General features: G+C 40.5%; 1 protein-coding gene across 2 annotated transcripts in view; it reads right to left on the bottom strand.

Moving 5' to 3' along the window:
* Window positions 1-3,152: 3,152 nt before the first annotated feature.
* Slc45a2 (solute carrier family 45 member 2) overlaps window positions 3,153-14,877 on the bottom strand; it is a 32,092-nt gene continuing 20,367 nt past the window's right edge. For both annotated transcript variants that reach the window (XM_090331173.1, XM_090331172.1), the window contains exons 4-7: window positions 9,980-10,123; window positions 9,205-9,328; window positions 5,768-5,979; window positions 3,153-3,377 (exon numbers count right to left, since the gene is read on the bottom strand). In XM_090331173.1, the coding sequence (XP_090187299.1) occupies window positions 3,153-3,377; window positions 5,768-5,979; window positions 9,205-9,328; window positions 9,980-10,123 (705 nt within the window). The remainder of the gene's footprint in view (window positions 3,378-5,767; window positions 5,980-9,204; window positions 9,329-9,979; window positions 10,124-14,877) is intronic.

Raw genomic sequence — 14,877 nt, 5'->3', positions numbered from 1 at the left:
CCCGGGCCGTGGTTGCGTCTGTCTCCATCCGGCTCGGGAGCATAGAGGCCGTGGAAATCCGGGGAAGCGAGGAAGCTGGTGACCCAGTGGAGATCACCATCTCCGCAGGCCACGCCGGCAGCCTGGCTCCACTCCGTTCACTGTCTGCGCGGGCAGACAGGGAGGAGCTGAGAGACGCCAGGAAACTGGGGGCTGGAGCCAAACGTCTGGGGGGAAAGAGTGATCAGAGGTCCCAGGGGAACCGGTGACGCTGTGGTGTGGTTTATCCCCTTGAACAGGGGACACGGTGACACGGTGAACCTGCTCAGGCCCGGCACCATCTCTGAGCACAAATGTCACCAGGGCTGGGAGCGGCATCACCACAGACAGGAACTGTGTGGTGAGCCATGCTCCTAGTGAAACCGAGCAGGAAGTGTCCTGGGACGCCCACCCTCCCTCTGGTCTGCTGCAGCTGGTGAACTGGTCCAGGGACGTCGCGAAACACTCTCCTGAGAGCGAGGGTGACCACAGGCCTTCCCCCCCCCCCTTTGGGAATGCAGATGTCTCTGGGTCTGCTAGCAGAGGGGAGTGCTTAGTGGCTTTCCACAGACTTAAGAGATCAAGGAATATTGAAAAAAAAATGAGCAGGGGCTTCCTGTAGACCAAATTTCTGGAAGCTTAGGTCTGACTTTTCAAGAGGGGCATAGGATGAGAAGAAAGCAAGCCTCAAGTAAAATCTGTCCCAGTAGGAAAAATAGTCCAGAGAGGCTGTGCTGAGCAGATCAGCAGAATTTTAGATGTGGGATCCTTTATTGGGTTAGATGAGGTAAGAAATAAGAATTCCCACAGACTCCCTTCACCAAGTTTGTTTTTATCTAGAGTTCATATTGAATGGGCATGATTCGTTTCTCCTAATCTCCAGTCAGTGAGCCTGTCTCTAAGGACTATCCACATATCTCATGCCTGCTCTGTATTTGTAGCAGTTATGTTATTATGATCCCCACACAGTCCTTTCTTCAGGTTCTTCTGAGTATGAAGATCAAACGTCAATCTGCCCATCTATCTGCCAGTATCCAGAGAGGTGTTACTGTTTTCTTTGTCAGTTTGTTTTGAGGTCAGGAATCTGGTAATAAAGGCACCTTTTGCTGTGAGTATTTTAATACAATAATCATTAGAAACCTATGTTCAGGTAAGGGATCTAGAACTATAGAACTGTTGCAATATTCCTGTAGATTTAAAGCTCAAAATGTAGGATCTAGATGTCTGCCATTCCTTGTCCCAGTTTTTGGTAATATAATACTAGGCAATTACTCAACATTCATAAACCTTTTAGCAAAACTTAAAGCTGTCAGACTTCAATCCTGACATGTATTAAGAAGTCAATTCTTTTATAAAACAGTGCTTCTGTTACAAATTAGTCATATCTGCCTTTCTTTTGCATTTGAAAAGAGAAGTTCTTGGTATTAAATATATAAATCAGGCTAACAAAGATTGATATGTAAGGCTTCTAAATCTCAACAATACAAAGCAAATGGAGTAAACAAAGAACAGTGAATTTACTTGCAATCCTCAAATAGACTCCTACTGAGGGATTCCTGTTAAAGTAACATGCTATTTCAATGTTGGCAAAAACAAAACTTGTGGATAGCTAAGGATTCTTTGGGCTGTGTATTAAAGTATATGTTTCTGCTATTCTGGGCATTAGAAAACTAGAAGAGAAGGAAACTAGAGATAAGGTTGTCATGAAATTGTCTAAATACAACTAACAGTTGCTGACAACATAGCAGGAGGGGTCAGATACTTAGATTTCTTTCCACAATCAAGATACAAGAATCGACAGGAAGAATGGATCAACTGAAACCAGCAACTGCTGAGCGAATATTTTAGGCCATATCTGTACTGGATACTAAGATTATATTCATGAGCCACATAGTCCTAACTTCTGCTTTTAGCAGGACAGACAGGCAGAGATACAAGCAAGATAAGACAGTGAACAATGAGGTGGATATCATAGGGAAGCTAAACATGCAATGGAAATTAAAAGAAAAGATCAGTTCTGCTCAGGAATCAGAAACTTTGTGGCCATAAAAATACTTCAGAGGGGCCTAGAAATATGGCAAGATTAATTTAGGGGCAGGGTGAGGAGGCAGATATAACCTGTGAAGCCAAAGTAATATGATGGCTGAAGGACCATCACTACTGTGGCTTCTCCTCCTACAGAATTTCAGCAGAAAATATCTGATTGACGTATTTGGGACAGATTTTTTTTGAAAGATAGAACATGTCATTGGTAGCCTGAAAACAAATGCTTAAGTCCCTTTGGGCAATTAGAAAGATTTTTTTTTTTGGATTGGATTCTGTTCACTCATTTAAATCATTATGAAAGTGAGTTCAATTAGCAAAATAGTTGCATAGTGAATCTAACTGTGAATGTACATATGTGTTTCTGTATGAGAGAGGGAGAGAGACAGACAAGACAGACAGGCAGGCAGAGACAGAGAGGGAGAGAGAAGAAAGAGGGGGATAGAGGGAGAGAACTGGGGATGGAGAGGGAGCAAAAGAGGAAGAGAGGTATGGGAGAGAGAAAGACAGAAATCAAGGTTGTTAAAGCTCTCTTCCTTAGCCCAGTAATCTACACAATGTTCCAAAGATGGATGCTTTCTCTAATGGCTCCACTTATAATAAAAATCTGGCAATTACAATACTATATATATATCACCATCCATATGTCAGCCACCTGGTGAATAAATCAATCCCACAAAAGAAGTCATCAATAGTGTTTTGATCATTTTTGGGTTTGATTAAATATGTCTCCCTCTTCCCCACTGTTTACTGATGGCTGTTTGTTTGTTTGTTTGTTTTTAAATCACATTATGGAATGGAATCAATATAAGTAAGGAAAGCAGATTCTGACTCTCCTATGCATGCACTGAGGGGCAATGCAGGTGATGCATGCAGCATAATAGGGTGTCAACTGCAGATGCCTCCCCCCACCCCACTGCAGGCAGACACAGCTCGTGTTGTGCATGCCTGGTGTGAACAGATAACCCCAGCAGAAATCAGAAGACAAACCATCTACCAGGGAGATTCCAAAGGTGCAGAGATTCAGAGAAGTTGGTTGCCGGTCTTGAATGTCATTCCTCAGAGCTTAGGTTCAACATGTCTTTATTGAACTAATCCACATATCTAACAAAAAGTGCCACAAAACAACAGCCGATCAGTGCCACTGCAGAGGCGGTGATTACCACCACTATGACACTCCCGGCTGTGTTGACCAGAAAGCCTAGGCCACCTCCCACCAGGATCTGAGCCAGCTGTACCATGCAGGTGAGAGCAGCGCAGTCCACGCCCTTGCCTCGCCCCCTGCTGTCCAGGTCTCCTCCCTGGATCTGCTGCCTCTGCAAGGGAAACACAGGAACAGCTGTTGATTCAGAAGGAGCTGGCGCCTTGGGCCAGGGGTGGCCTGTTTTCTGAAAAGCGCCAACAATAAACAATTATGGGTCACAAGATCTTAGTTTGAATTGCTTGGTTTTGCTGTTAAAGTATGAAAGAAATTACCATATGTAAACAAATTGCATTCTAACAATCTTATGGCCACTTGTGTTTGAGTTCATGTCATTTAAAAAAATTTAGCACAAAGTATTATTGTCCTTCTTGGGAAAAGTTTCCATCATGTACAAATTTTAAAGAAATTCTTTGCTCGTGGACTATATGAAAACGAACAGCAGCCTCCTTTAGCCAGTAAGCTATAGTGTGCTAAGTACTAGCTAATGACTACTACTAGAATATTCTGCTTTCTCCCTTTCATTATCTTCTTTTTCCATGAAAAAGTCTTAAGTGGTTAGCATATGTAAAATTATCCCTTTCCAAGAAGTTAAAAAGAAAGGAGATGCAATGCAGTAGGAAAAAAAATCAGTAAAGAACAAATTCCATTCTTTCTCTTCCTTAGTGTTCAAAATTCAAACATTTTCAAAAGGACTTGATATCATTATAGACTTAGAATCCACCAAAATAATTTAACCCCTTCAAAATAGGATTATTTATTTCTAGTTTGGTTGATACTTATTTGCTCTGAACTGGTTTGTATTGTCAGTTACTGGATGAGTTGTAGTTATTGGATGCATAAGCAGGTCAGCTTTAGACAAGTTTCTTTGTATTTAATTTAATACTGTATTCTCATCTGCTGTCTAGGTGTATGGATTATCATTATTCTAAGGAAGCAACAATACTAGCTGTCAATTTTGTCAGGTAGGATTGCACAAACGCAATCTTGTTTAATTTTCTGACTTATTTAATTATTTAGTAAGTTGTGGGGTTTGAACTTAAGGCCTGGACATTGAACTTAAGGCCTGGGCACTGTCCCTGAGCTCTTTCGCTCAAGACTAGTGCTCTATCACTTTGAGCCACAGCACCACTTGAAGTTTCTGAGTGGTTAATTATAGTTAAGTATCTCATGGAGACTATTCTGCTCTGGCTGGCTTCAAGCCATGATCCTCAGACCTCAGCTAGGATTATAGGCATAAGCCACCAGCACCTGGCCTTCCTGACAAATTTATACAATGAGTATTATTCTTATTTGTCTAGTGAGGATATGGAGGCTCTGAGTGTTTGAATGGTAGTTTTACTACTATTAAGAAAAATAAGCATTGTATAGAGAAATGCATATAAATTTTCAAATAAGTTAGAAAAAACAGATTCACACTGCTTGTTTTTCATTTTAAAATACTGTGAATAGATATAGAGCGCAAGCTGGAATGATATTCTACCATGCTGGGGGAAGACAGAAATAACATACTCTTTTCTATGTCATAGTGGCTACTGAAGCAGGTGAGTGTATCACCTTATCTAAAATAGACTTCTTTTTAAGAGCTATTTAGTAAATAAATCAGTAGCCCCACTAGTGCCACACAGTGATGGGAGAAGCAGAATTTAAATCCAAGTTTCTCTGTGCCCAACGCATGGGCATGTCTTTTTCCTCTAATGCACTGGCACCCATGTCTGTCGGTGATGAACACAGACACCATTACTGCTTTCCTTTGAAAAGGTGTTCATTCCTCTCACAGCTCTGCTGTGCAGCTTCACTGATCACACAGGATGATGATGCAAGAGAGGTTGGAATTACAGTCACACAGATGCATCGTGTGTGTGTGTGTGTGTGTGTGTGTGTGTGTGTTTTGCAGTTCCTTGCTGAGATAGATTAAACTCAGTTATTTCTTTAGTACCTAGCTAAGGAAGCACAAACCTATTTGCATGGAGAATGAATTGCCCATTTTGATAATAACAAATGATCATTTTGAGAACAGTCCCCATCTTGGTGTCCTTATAATGACTGTTTCAAGCCTTGCCCTCTAGTCTGAATGCTAAGCTATAGAAGGGAAAGACACCCCTCTAGGTAGCAGGGTGAGGATAACCACCTAGGATGCTAACCTTTCTCCCAGCACATTTACTAAAGCTTGCGTTCCCTGAAAGTATTACTTAGGAATTTTCTGCTCATAGCCCATAGCCCCCCGAAATTCCATCACACTCTTCATCAGGCATCACTGAGTAGCCTTTTCCTCACCAGACAAATGGAAGTAGGACTCAAAATCTGAAGCTAATCAGGGCTCAGCGCAAGGCTTGGGGCTGGGCTTGTGTTACTGTGATTGGTGGGAGACATCCGTCTGTTGTTGTAAGAACCCTCACTTTCCAGCTTGGCTCCTCCCTTTTCTAGGAAATCCCACGCCCAGCCCCACAGCTTTTTGGTGAGTCAGGTTGTTACCCTGGGCAGATAGGTTCATGAAGTACACACCTCCTTCTCTTCCTCTTGGTGGTATTCGGCGAGGAGGTTAAAGGGCACTGTGTACAGGGTACTGGACATTACGCCAAACAATGCACATAGGACCAAGGTGGAGTAGACATTGGGGAAAAGTCCAATGAATCCGGTCCCCAAGCCAAACAGCAAATACCCCATGAAGTAAAGCCCCTTTAATCCAATGTAGGATACCAAAGCTTTCTGAAAGTCTGTGGGGGGAAAGAAAGGGAAAAATTACAGCTGGCAGTGCTTCACAACATTTAATAATTTCAGACAACCCTTTCTTTTGAAGATTCACTATTTTAGGAGACTTCCTTTGGTACTGAGTCAGGAACAAAAGAATCTCCTTATCAGTGAGTTGAAAGCAGATGGCTTTGGGGATCCGTTTTAAATCCTTTACATAAAAGACCGCTTGAAATTGCCTTGCTAGGCTGATTTTCCTTTTCATAGAGGAAGACCAGACACTGTTTAGCAGTCAGCTAGATAGCAAAAGAGTGTAAGCATGGAGGCTGAGAAGCACACCTTGGCTATGGGACACTGGGGCTGTAACAGGTAGAGGAAAAGCCAGGCTTATTCTAATTAGAGATGTCTGGTCCACTAGGAAGAAAATGACACTACACCCTTATCCTGATCTGGCACTCAAAGTCAGGATAAATATCTAGATTTTATAGAATGATCCAAGTCATTGATTCATACCTCCTTAGCCCCCACTTGAGTATATATACAGATATATACATATATATCAACATTATATATATATATACATATTTTGATGATGATGATGATGATGATGATGATGATGATGATTAGAGGGTCTTGACAGTTCCCCATAGCAGGCTCTCTTACTGCACAAGTTTCTTTTATGTTTGGTCAGTTGTGGGTCTTGAACTTGGGGCCTGGGCACCGTCCCTGAGCTCTTCAGCTCAAGGCTACCACCCTATCCCTTGAGCCACAGCACCACTTCCAGTTTTCTGGTGATTAACTGGAGATAGGAGCCTCATGGACTTTAGTGCCCGGCTGGCTTTGAACTGTGATCCTCAGATCTCAGCCTCCTTAGTACCTAGGATAATAGGCATGAGCCACTGTGCCTGGCTACAAGTTTCTTATTTTAATTTCTTATCACCTCAGCTTTCTTACCTGCAAAATAAGAAATCAGCCTGCCCAATGCTGAATATATTTTTTAAATGCCCAATTAATGTGACTGTTGCTCTTTCAACAACTACAGATTGGATTATAGTTGGCTCTGGCAGGAAATATGGTTTGTTCATGTAAATGTAAGCGTAGAGCATTTCTCTTCTACTTCATGCTACTGGAACACATAAACCAAAGAATTAACAACAGACAGTTGAAATGTGTCTACTCAGGGAAGGACCTGAGGATTATTATGCTAACTGAAAAAAAAAAAAAACAACCCCAGCCTAAGGGAGAAAAATGTCTCCCTTAGAAAGAAAGAAAGAAAGAAAAAAAGAAAGAAAGAAAGAAAGAAAGAAAGAAAGAAAGAAAGAAAGAAAGGAATGAGGGAGAGAGGGGAAGGAGGAAAAGAGAAAGGGGAGAAAGGAAGGAAGGAAGAAAGGAAGGGAGGAAGGAAGAAAGGAAGGGAGGAAGGAATGTCAATGTATTTGGGGAAAGGAACTCCTGGAAGGAAGGAGAGCAAGAGGAGAGGGCAATTCAAAATATTTCATATTTATGTATGAAAATAGAAAAAGGAAACTTGTTAAAAATTGATTTGGCATTGGCAGGAATGAGAGGGGAAAAATGGGGAGAGAGTAAAGGAAGAGGTGATATTGTCCAAAAATAAATGTACTCTTTATATGACCTATGCAACTGTACTCCCCCTGTATATCACGTTTATAATAACAAAAATTCTTAAAAAGATGTGAAAAGAAGAGGTGACAAGAAAAGGAAATAGAGGGCATAAATTGTATCACATTTCTAGACAGACAGATAGATAGATATAGATAGATAGATAGATAGATAGATAGATCACAATGAAATCCCATCATGCAACTAATATACCTTAAGTAATGAAAGAAATATTCCATAGCTATTCAAATAATTTCTCAACTAACACCTCATAGATAAGGTCTTTGTATTACATTTGAATCAATTATGAAACAAAACACTGTCTGAGGTCACTGGATGAAAGACAAGCTCTGGAAATGCCACTGTTTCTCTATTCAAAGCATGCTATGCCTGCAGTGCTGTTGCTAAGGCCACGAAGAGAAGCAGTGCAAGGCTAGGTCAGTTTCATAATAAGCCTTGACAAGCCTGTTTGCTTAATGATTGTATTTATGCCGAAAAATGTAACCTCAGGTATCTCAGTACTTAAAAGCTACCATCAATACCCAGTTCCTACCCATGCTGTGTAGACCAGCCAAGAAGTAGGCAAAGATAAATATTAAAAGATAGTTTAACACATAAGTAACTTCAGCACAAAGACTGAAAGTCTGCAAACATTGCTTTGTTCAGGAGGAGAAAGTGCTAAATCTCAGAACCAAACATTCCTCAGCACCCACTGGGTCTGACACCCAGTTGAGGTCACGACCTCACATAGTGTGTGAGTGGGTGGGGCTTGGACAGAAATGATTGATTTGAGCATCAGCCATTGAGAGCAGCACACGACAGGAGAACTGGATTTGCCTCAGTACTCAGTATTGCGATTCCAACTGGCGTTCTGGTGCTTGCTCTACAAAAAAGAGCTTAAAAATAAGCTTTCCTGCCATCATTCCTCATGCCAGTATCTATGATGACCTGCAGAGCTCTGTCTAGATGGAAATGCTGGAGCTGAGTCGGGTGTCATATGATGAGTTCACATTAGAGGTTAGTGGAGTGTACTCTAGAAGTGAAGGAATTATTTGCTTCTGTTTAAAACAGGTTAGAGTGCAGAAAGGAAAACTTGAATGTTTTCAGAAGCTCTATTTTCTCCATCTTTTCCAACATTCCCTTCCATTTTTCAGGAAACCTTGACCTACTGGTGAGTTCCTATGCTAAATCATCACCGGGGGAAATGACACCTAGAATTTGCTATGCATATGGACACAGTGTGATCCTTCCTACAGGAATATAATTTGCCATATAATTAAGCCTGTTTGTTGTTGTTTGTTGGTCATGGGGCTTGAATTCTGGGCCTGGGCATTGTCCCCGAGCTCTTCAGCTCAAGCCTACTGCCCTTCCCCTGGAGCCACAGTGCCACTTCTGGCTTTCTAGTGGTTAATTGGAGATAAGAGTCTCAGTGCTGGACTTTAGTGTCCCGGCTGGCTTTGAACCATGATCCTCAGATCTCAGCCTCCTGAGTAGCTAGGATTACAGGTGTGAGCCAACACACCGGCTAAGCCTGTTGTTTTAAAGAGAAGAAAATTGGTAAAGACATATAAAATCTGGGCTCTGTTGGGCCAGTGACATCCAAGAAACACATTTGGGAAAGGGAGACTTACAGGAATAAAGTGAAGAAAACACGGAGTTGATGCACAATCCCCAACATCCAACCTCTACTCCTCTTTCATAGATGAGAAATTCGGTGGAGTTGTGCATGCTGTACGGATCTCCATGGTATACAATCTGAAAGGGAAGGTTGGATCTGTTGAGCCACAAATTCAGTGTGGTAGGATCCCATTTTATGCGCTCTGGTTCTCCACTCACATGCCCGTCCAAGGAGCCACTGAGAGGTACTAAGCTCCTTCTGTCACCACCAAGTCATCTCTTCTTCAGAAATATTTGAGATACAGAATGCCATTGCATCAAGTCTAAATGCCATTCCCCTGAATCTTTAACACCCTTCTTCCACCAAATGTCTGGTCCCCATCTGTCATAGGCAATTCTGCCATAGTCAAGTTTCTGATATAAGCAATGGGCTTCTGATTCTTCTCTATGAGTGCCATTTTTATTCTCAGGGTATTATTTTCAACCTCTTCTGTATCTCTTCAACTCCTGTTCACCCTTCAAATCCAAATGATACTGTATTTCCTTCATGAAGCCATAAGCCATACCGGTGTTTCTCTATTTGCTGTATTTTATCAATATTGGTTGGTCACATGATGTCGTCTAGTTATATACTTCTAGAACTTGTCTGTAAGCAAGCTCCTTGAGGGTACTCTTTTGGTATGCTCTAACTGGGCTCATTCTAGAGGCAGTCCAGGAGGAATCTTAACAGTCACTACTCAGTGGATTCATGGGTGAGCCAATGGATGTTTGCAACGGCCAGTTCCTTACCTGCCCCATGAAGTCTGTGAAGAAGAGCATGTTGGACAAGAAGGCAGTCCATCCGATGAGATGGCTGACACACAGGCAGCGGTAGTGAGGAGGCATATGGACCAGGGCCCTCAAGAGGGACCTCATAGACATTGCCTTCCGAGTCTGAAAGAAAACATGCCACAGAGGTGTAACTTTTGGTATAGATATCCAACCAGCAACAGGAGCCAGTGCACACAGCTCCGTCACTTGCCAAGCACACACAGTCACTTATTTTTGAACACTGAACATCGGCTTCTGTGGAATGGATTCATGGAAGATGTCCTGTTGAAAAGAAATGCTGCTTAGAAGTTTCAGGTTCCGTGAGGACTTTCATAACCAAAGGGCAAAAGATGAGAATGGACCCACATTCAAGATGAGATTTGGACCCACATTTAAGAGATAGACAATACCTTTTAATAATACTGATATTCAAGGAAATAGTTCAAAGATGGAAACAACTGGCCCTTAAATTATTATTATTATTTTTTTTTTGCCAGTCCTGGGCTTGAGCTCAGGGCCTGAGCACTGTCCTTGGACTTTCTCAAGGCTAGAGCTCTACCACTTGAGCCTCAGCACACTTCCAGCTTTTTTCTATGTATGTGGTACCGAGGAATCGAATCCGGGTCTTCATGCATGCTAGGCAAGCACTTTAACCACTAGGCCAAACTCCCGGTCCCAAGGACCTTAAATTATTTTAATTCTTAGATTTACTGACTCTGATAGCATGATAGCCAGATGGCTTTCATGATCTCTACCCCTCGATGTTTCCCCCGACAAAGGGATTTTAAAGTAATAGTTCAGGTTACTGATTTGTTGGCCTTGAATCTAAAGAGAGATCCCCTACATGGCCCTGGCTGAATTACATGAGCCCTTGAAAAACAGTTTTCACCAGCTGGTAGCTGCAATGAGTGCTGGAGAGGTTTGAAGCACGAGGATTACTATGAAGTAAGAAAGGGCCACATAGAAAGTACTGGAAGTGAATCTTAGTAACTGAGAGCAACTCCTAGCCAATGACCAGCAAGAAAATAGGGGCCTCAGGGAACTCAGGGAATTGAGTTTCACCAACTGTTTGATTGGACTGGAAAACATTTTCTTTCCCAGTTGAGCCCTCAGATGGGAACACATCTCAGCTGACATCTTGATTTCATACTTGTGGTACTCTGAGTAGAAAGAAGAGCCTACCAAGATATCTCACCCACAGAACTGTAAGATAATTAATGGGTGTGATGGATGCTGTTTAAAGTCGCTAAGTTTGTAGTAATAGTTATGCAATAATTGAAAATTGATACAAACAGCAGTCAGTCATCTCCCAGCTCTTGGCTAGGTGCCTGCAGCTCGCTCTTTCTTTCTTTCTTTCTTTCTTTCTTTCTTTCTTTCTTTCTTTCTTTCTTTCTTCCTTCCTTCCTTCCTTCCTTTCTTTCTCTCTCTCTCTTTCTCTCTCTCTCTCTTTTTCTTTCTTTCTTTCCTTCTTTTTCCAGCCCTCCCTCCCTCTCTTCCTTCCTTCCTTTCTCTCTCTTATCCTTCCTTCCTTCCTTCCTTCCTTCCTTCCTTCCTTCCTTCCTTCCTTCCTTCCTTCCTCTCTCTTCTTTCTTTCTTTCTTTCTTTCTTTCTTTCTTTCTTTCTTTCTTTCTTTCTTTCTTTCTCTATTTCTTTCTCTTTTTCTTTTTCTTTTTCTCTTTCTCTTTATTTCTTTTTCTTTTCTTTTCTTTTCTTTTTTTGTCAGCTGTGGGACTTGAGGCCTGGGCTCCATCCATGAGCCTTTTTGCTCAAGGCCAGCACTCTACCACTCTGAGCCACAGCTCCACTTCCAAATTTCTGGTGGTCAATTGGAGATAAGAGTCTTGGGGGCTTTCCTGCCTGGGTTGGCTTTGAACCATGATTCTTAGATTGCAGCCTCCTGAGTAACTTGGATTACCAGCGTGAGCCACTGGCATCTGGCTTAGCAGTAACTGTCCTTACATGGGTTCACTCCCATGTGAAAAAGCCGTGTATTGAGAATAAATGCGAACAATGTAAACACAGACGTCTGAATAATGAGTATATTCCCTCTGGTCTTTAGTTATGAGGAAAGCAGAGGCTACAATGATTTGTTTCAGAAATCATGAGAGAATTAACCTATTGAGAACTGCTTTGAAATATGAAGTATAAAGCAGGCTTTAACATCTTGTCATACAAAAGAAGAAAGAAACCTTCGAATATTAAGCAGTAGGCTAATCTGAAATATAAATACCTGAAATATAAATTGAAAATATAAATACCAACTGTGGTTCAGGGATAGGTCTTGTCAGTTTCTTATGTATTCTGTATCTTGACACAAAGAAAATGAATCTTAGTGAGTGTACTTTTAAGACAGGCTCCTGAGATTTTCTTTTAATTTAACTCTAACAGTATATTATTTTATAACTCTTAACCTTTTATTAAAATTCTACTTACTTCTTTGCTATAGAAAATTAGATTTACACATTTTATGTTTATTTTATGCTTGATATTTCAAAATTTACCCATCTTGTAACCTAGTATAGAATTATTACTTTTCTCTCAAAGTCAGGAAAAGCTAAGTAGAAAGATTCTGCAGAAAGAACAAATGCTCTAACTTCTATGCTTCAAATTAAAAGATTTATTTTCATGCTCCTTCCCCTCTTTTTAAAAATATACATAAAGAAAATTAATCTGGCATGCATACATTCAGTCTCATCTTACATATCGTTATACTTCTGTCTTATACATAATTTTCAGCCTGCTTTCATTGCTAATCTATTTTTTCTTTCTTCCAAGAGTAAATATTAGCTTCCAAATTTCTCCTAATATTTCTGTAAAAGCTATGAATGTAAATATTCCAAGTTCCATTGGGTATTTAACTCAGAGTGAAAATTCAGCTGGCATCTTACCTCATCAATTCTCTTGGCAAAGCCCCTTCAGTGGGTCTGAGCCCCAGGAGTCTTTTTACTGCATAGACTCTGCATTATTGTGAGCTGGAGACCCAAGGTGATGAATTCGTAAGTGAACAAGGCACATTTGCAGGAGAACAAAAATGCCACAAATATATACTAAACTGTTTAAATGTTTAAAAGAAAAAAATAGTTTTGGCATGGAGGAACTGGAGATGGATTTTATGGATCCACTTTGAAGCCTAAAATAGTTCCGGCCATTTGTCTGAATTATAAAGAAAAATCCCAGTCCTCAAATTGCAGAGCCACCCCTCACTTTAGAAATCAGTAACTGAGGAATAATGACTGCCTTGGCCCTTGCCCTGCTATGGGGTATATTTGCAGATTTCCACTACTTAGCTACAGACCTCCCAAGATGTGCATTTGGAAAGAAAGTGCCATTTGTTTGGCTTTGAGCCTGAAACTTTTTACTCTGCTTTTAATGCCTTTCTTTTGTTTTGTTTTGCTTTTAAAGACACATAACAAACTATTTATAGCCTACAATGTTGCATATGTGACACATAATATGCAGCTTGTTGTATTTTTGCTTATTATTGACTTATTAATTCACAGAAGTTATACGTGTTTCTGATGTGTTATGCAATATTAAAACGTGCATATTGTTGAATGGCTAAATGATACTAACAGGCGCTACTTGATGCTTTTGTTATTTATTTCTCATTAAAGCAAATTTCCAGCATCCATTACATTAACTGTACACTAAGTATAGTCATCTTGATGGACTAGAGACTCATTGAAATATTTCTTCCTGACTGAAATTTCTGTACACCTTGATCAACATTCCTTCACCTCAAGTTGCAACTGATGTATCTGTTTTCTTATTAACACGCCACCCAATACTTCTTTTTTTTAAGTTTTCACTTAATTACATTTGATCCTAGTAACATCTTCTGAGTGGAAAGTGTATCCCATGCTGGTAATTCTTCAAGGGAGAGTCACCATCTATTACAGGGACAGTCAACAAGTCATGATAATCTATCAAGGTATTTATCTACTTACAACTAGTAAAAGTTTATCTTGTTTTGTTCCTTAAACTTTGACTTGTTCTCTATTATTCATATTTATTTATATGTTTGTTGTATAAATGTGCTAAGGCTGAATGGGTTAAAAAAAAAGAAAAAATAGCTCTCAAGACAATAGAATGCTCTCTTCCTTGTTTGCTGTGTGATCAAGAAAACAAAAAGGCACCATCCCTCTAATCTCTCCATTCCTTCCCGTGCTTTCCAGCTGTAAGAATATGGCAGTCTTCCTAAACTGGGAGCGATGAGTGGAATCGTGTGAATAGATTATCCCCTATCAATCAGGTGGCATGGTGGAAGGCAAGCTGTATTGCTGGGGGAACTAGACTCCAAGACAGCGATGTCCACAGCATGAGGCCTCCTCACAACAGACCTCCTTAAGTAAACATTTTGCCAGAGCAAATGTAAATATTAGCCATGCTGAGTTTTGCATTTGTATTAATTTTGAAGAGATGCTTAAGCAAATGAATAGAGCAAATAGTACTTGAATTAAAAAAATGAACCCTAGCCATATAATGAATGATTGTTGTTCTTAAGGTACTATGTTATCTCTCATCTCTTTTGCTGTCCCTTGGTTATCTCATATTGTTACAGTATCTCACTTTGTTACCTGATATATTGGATATATTTGTATTTGGTTATTTGAAATTGGATAGGGAAGGGGGGAAAATGATGAGGGGTGTGGGGGAGGGAAATGGGGACCAAGACAGGTGGAAAGGTATCAATGTATATAAATTAATGCACCCTCTGCCTGGCAAATATCAGGTAACCCTTCTATTAATTACAATAAAAATATATGAAAAAATGAACCCTACAGACTTCTAGAAAGAGCAGTTAGATTACTGCTTTTATTTATGCTCAAAATTGAATAAGCAAAAATGAGATTTTTCTACCGACTATAAGCAGCAAA

Source organism: Megascapheus bottae, chromosome 4 (assembly GCF_031878675.1).
Source record: "Megascapheus bottae isolate mThoBot1 chromosome 4, mThoBot2.hap1, whole genome shotgun sequence".
Classification (NCBI taxonomy): domain Eukaryota; kingdom Metazoa; phylum Chordata; class Mammalia; order Rodentia; family Geomyidae; genus Megascapheus; species Megascapheus bottae.
The sequence above is the reverse complement of the archived record's forward strand: the minus strand, read 5'-3'. Positions and strand labels throughout refer to the sequence as shown.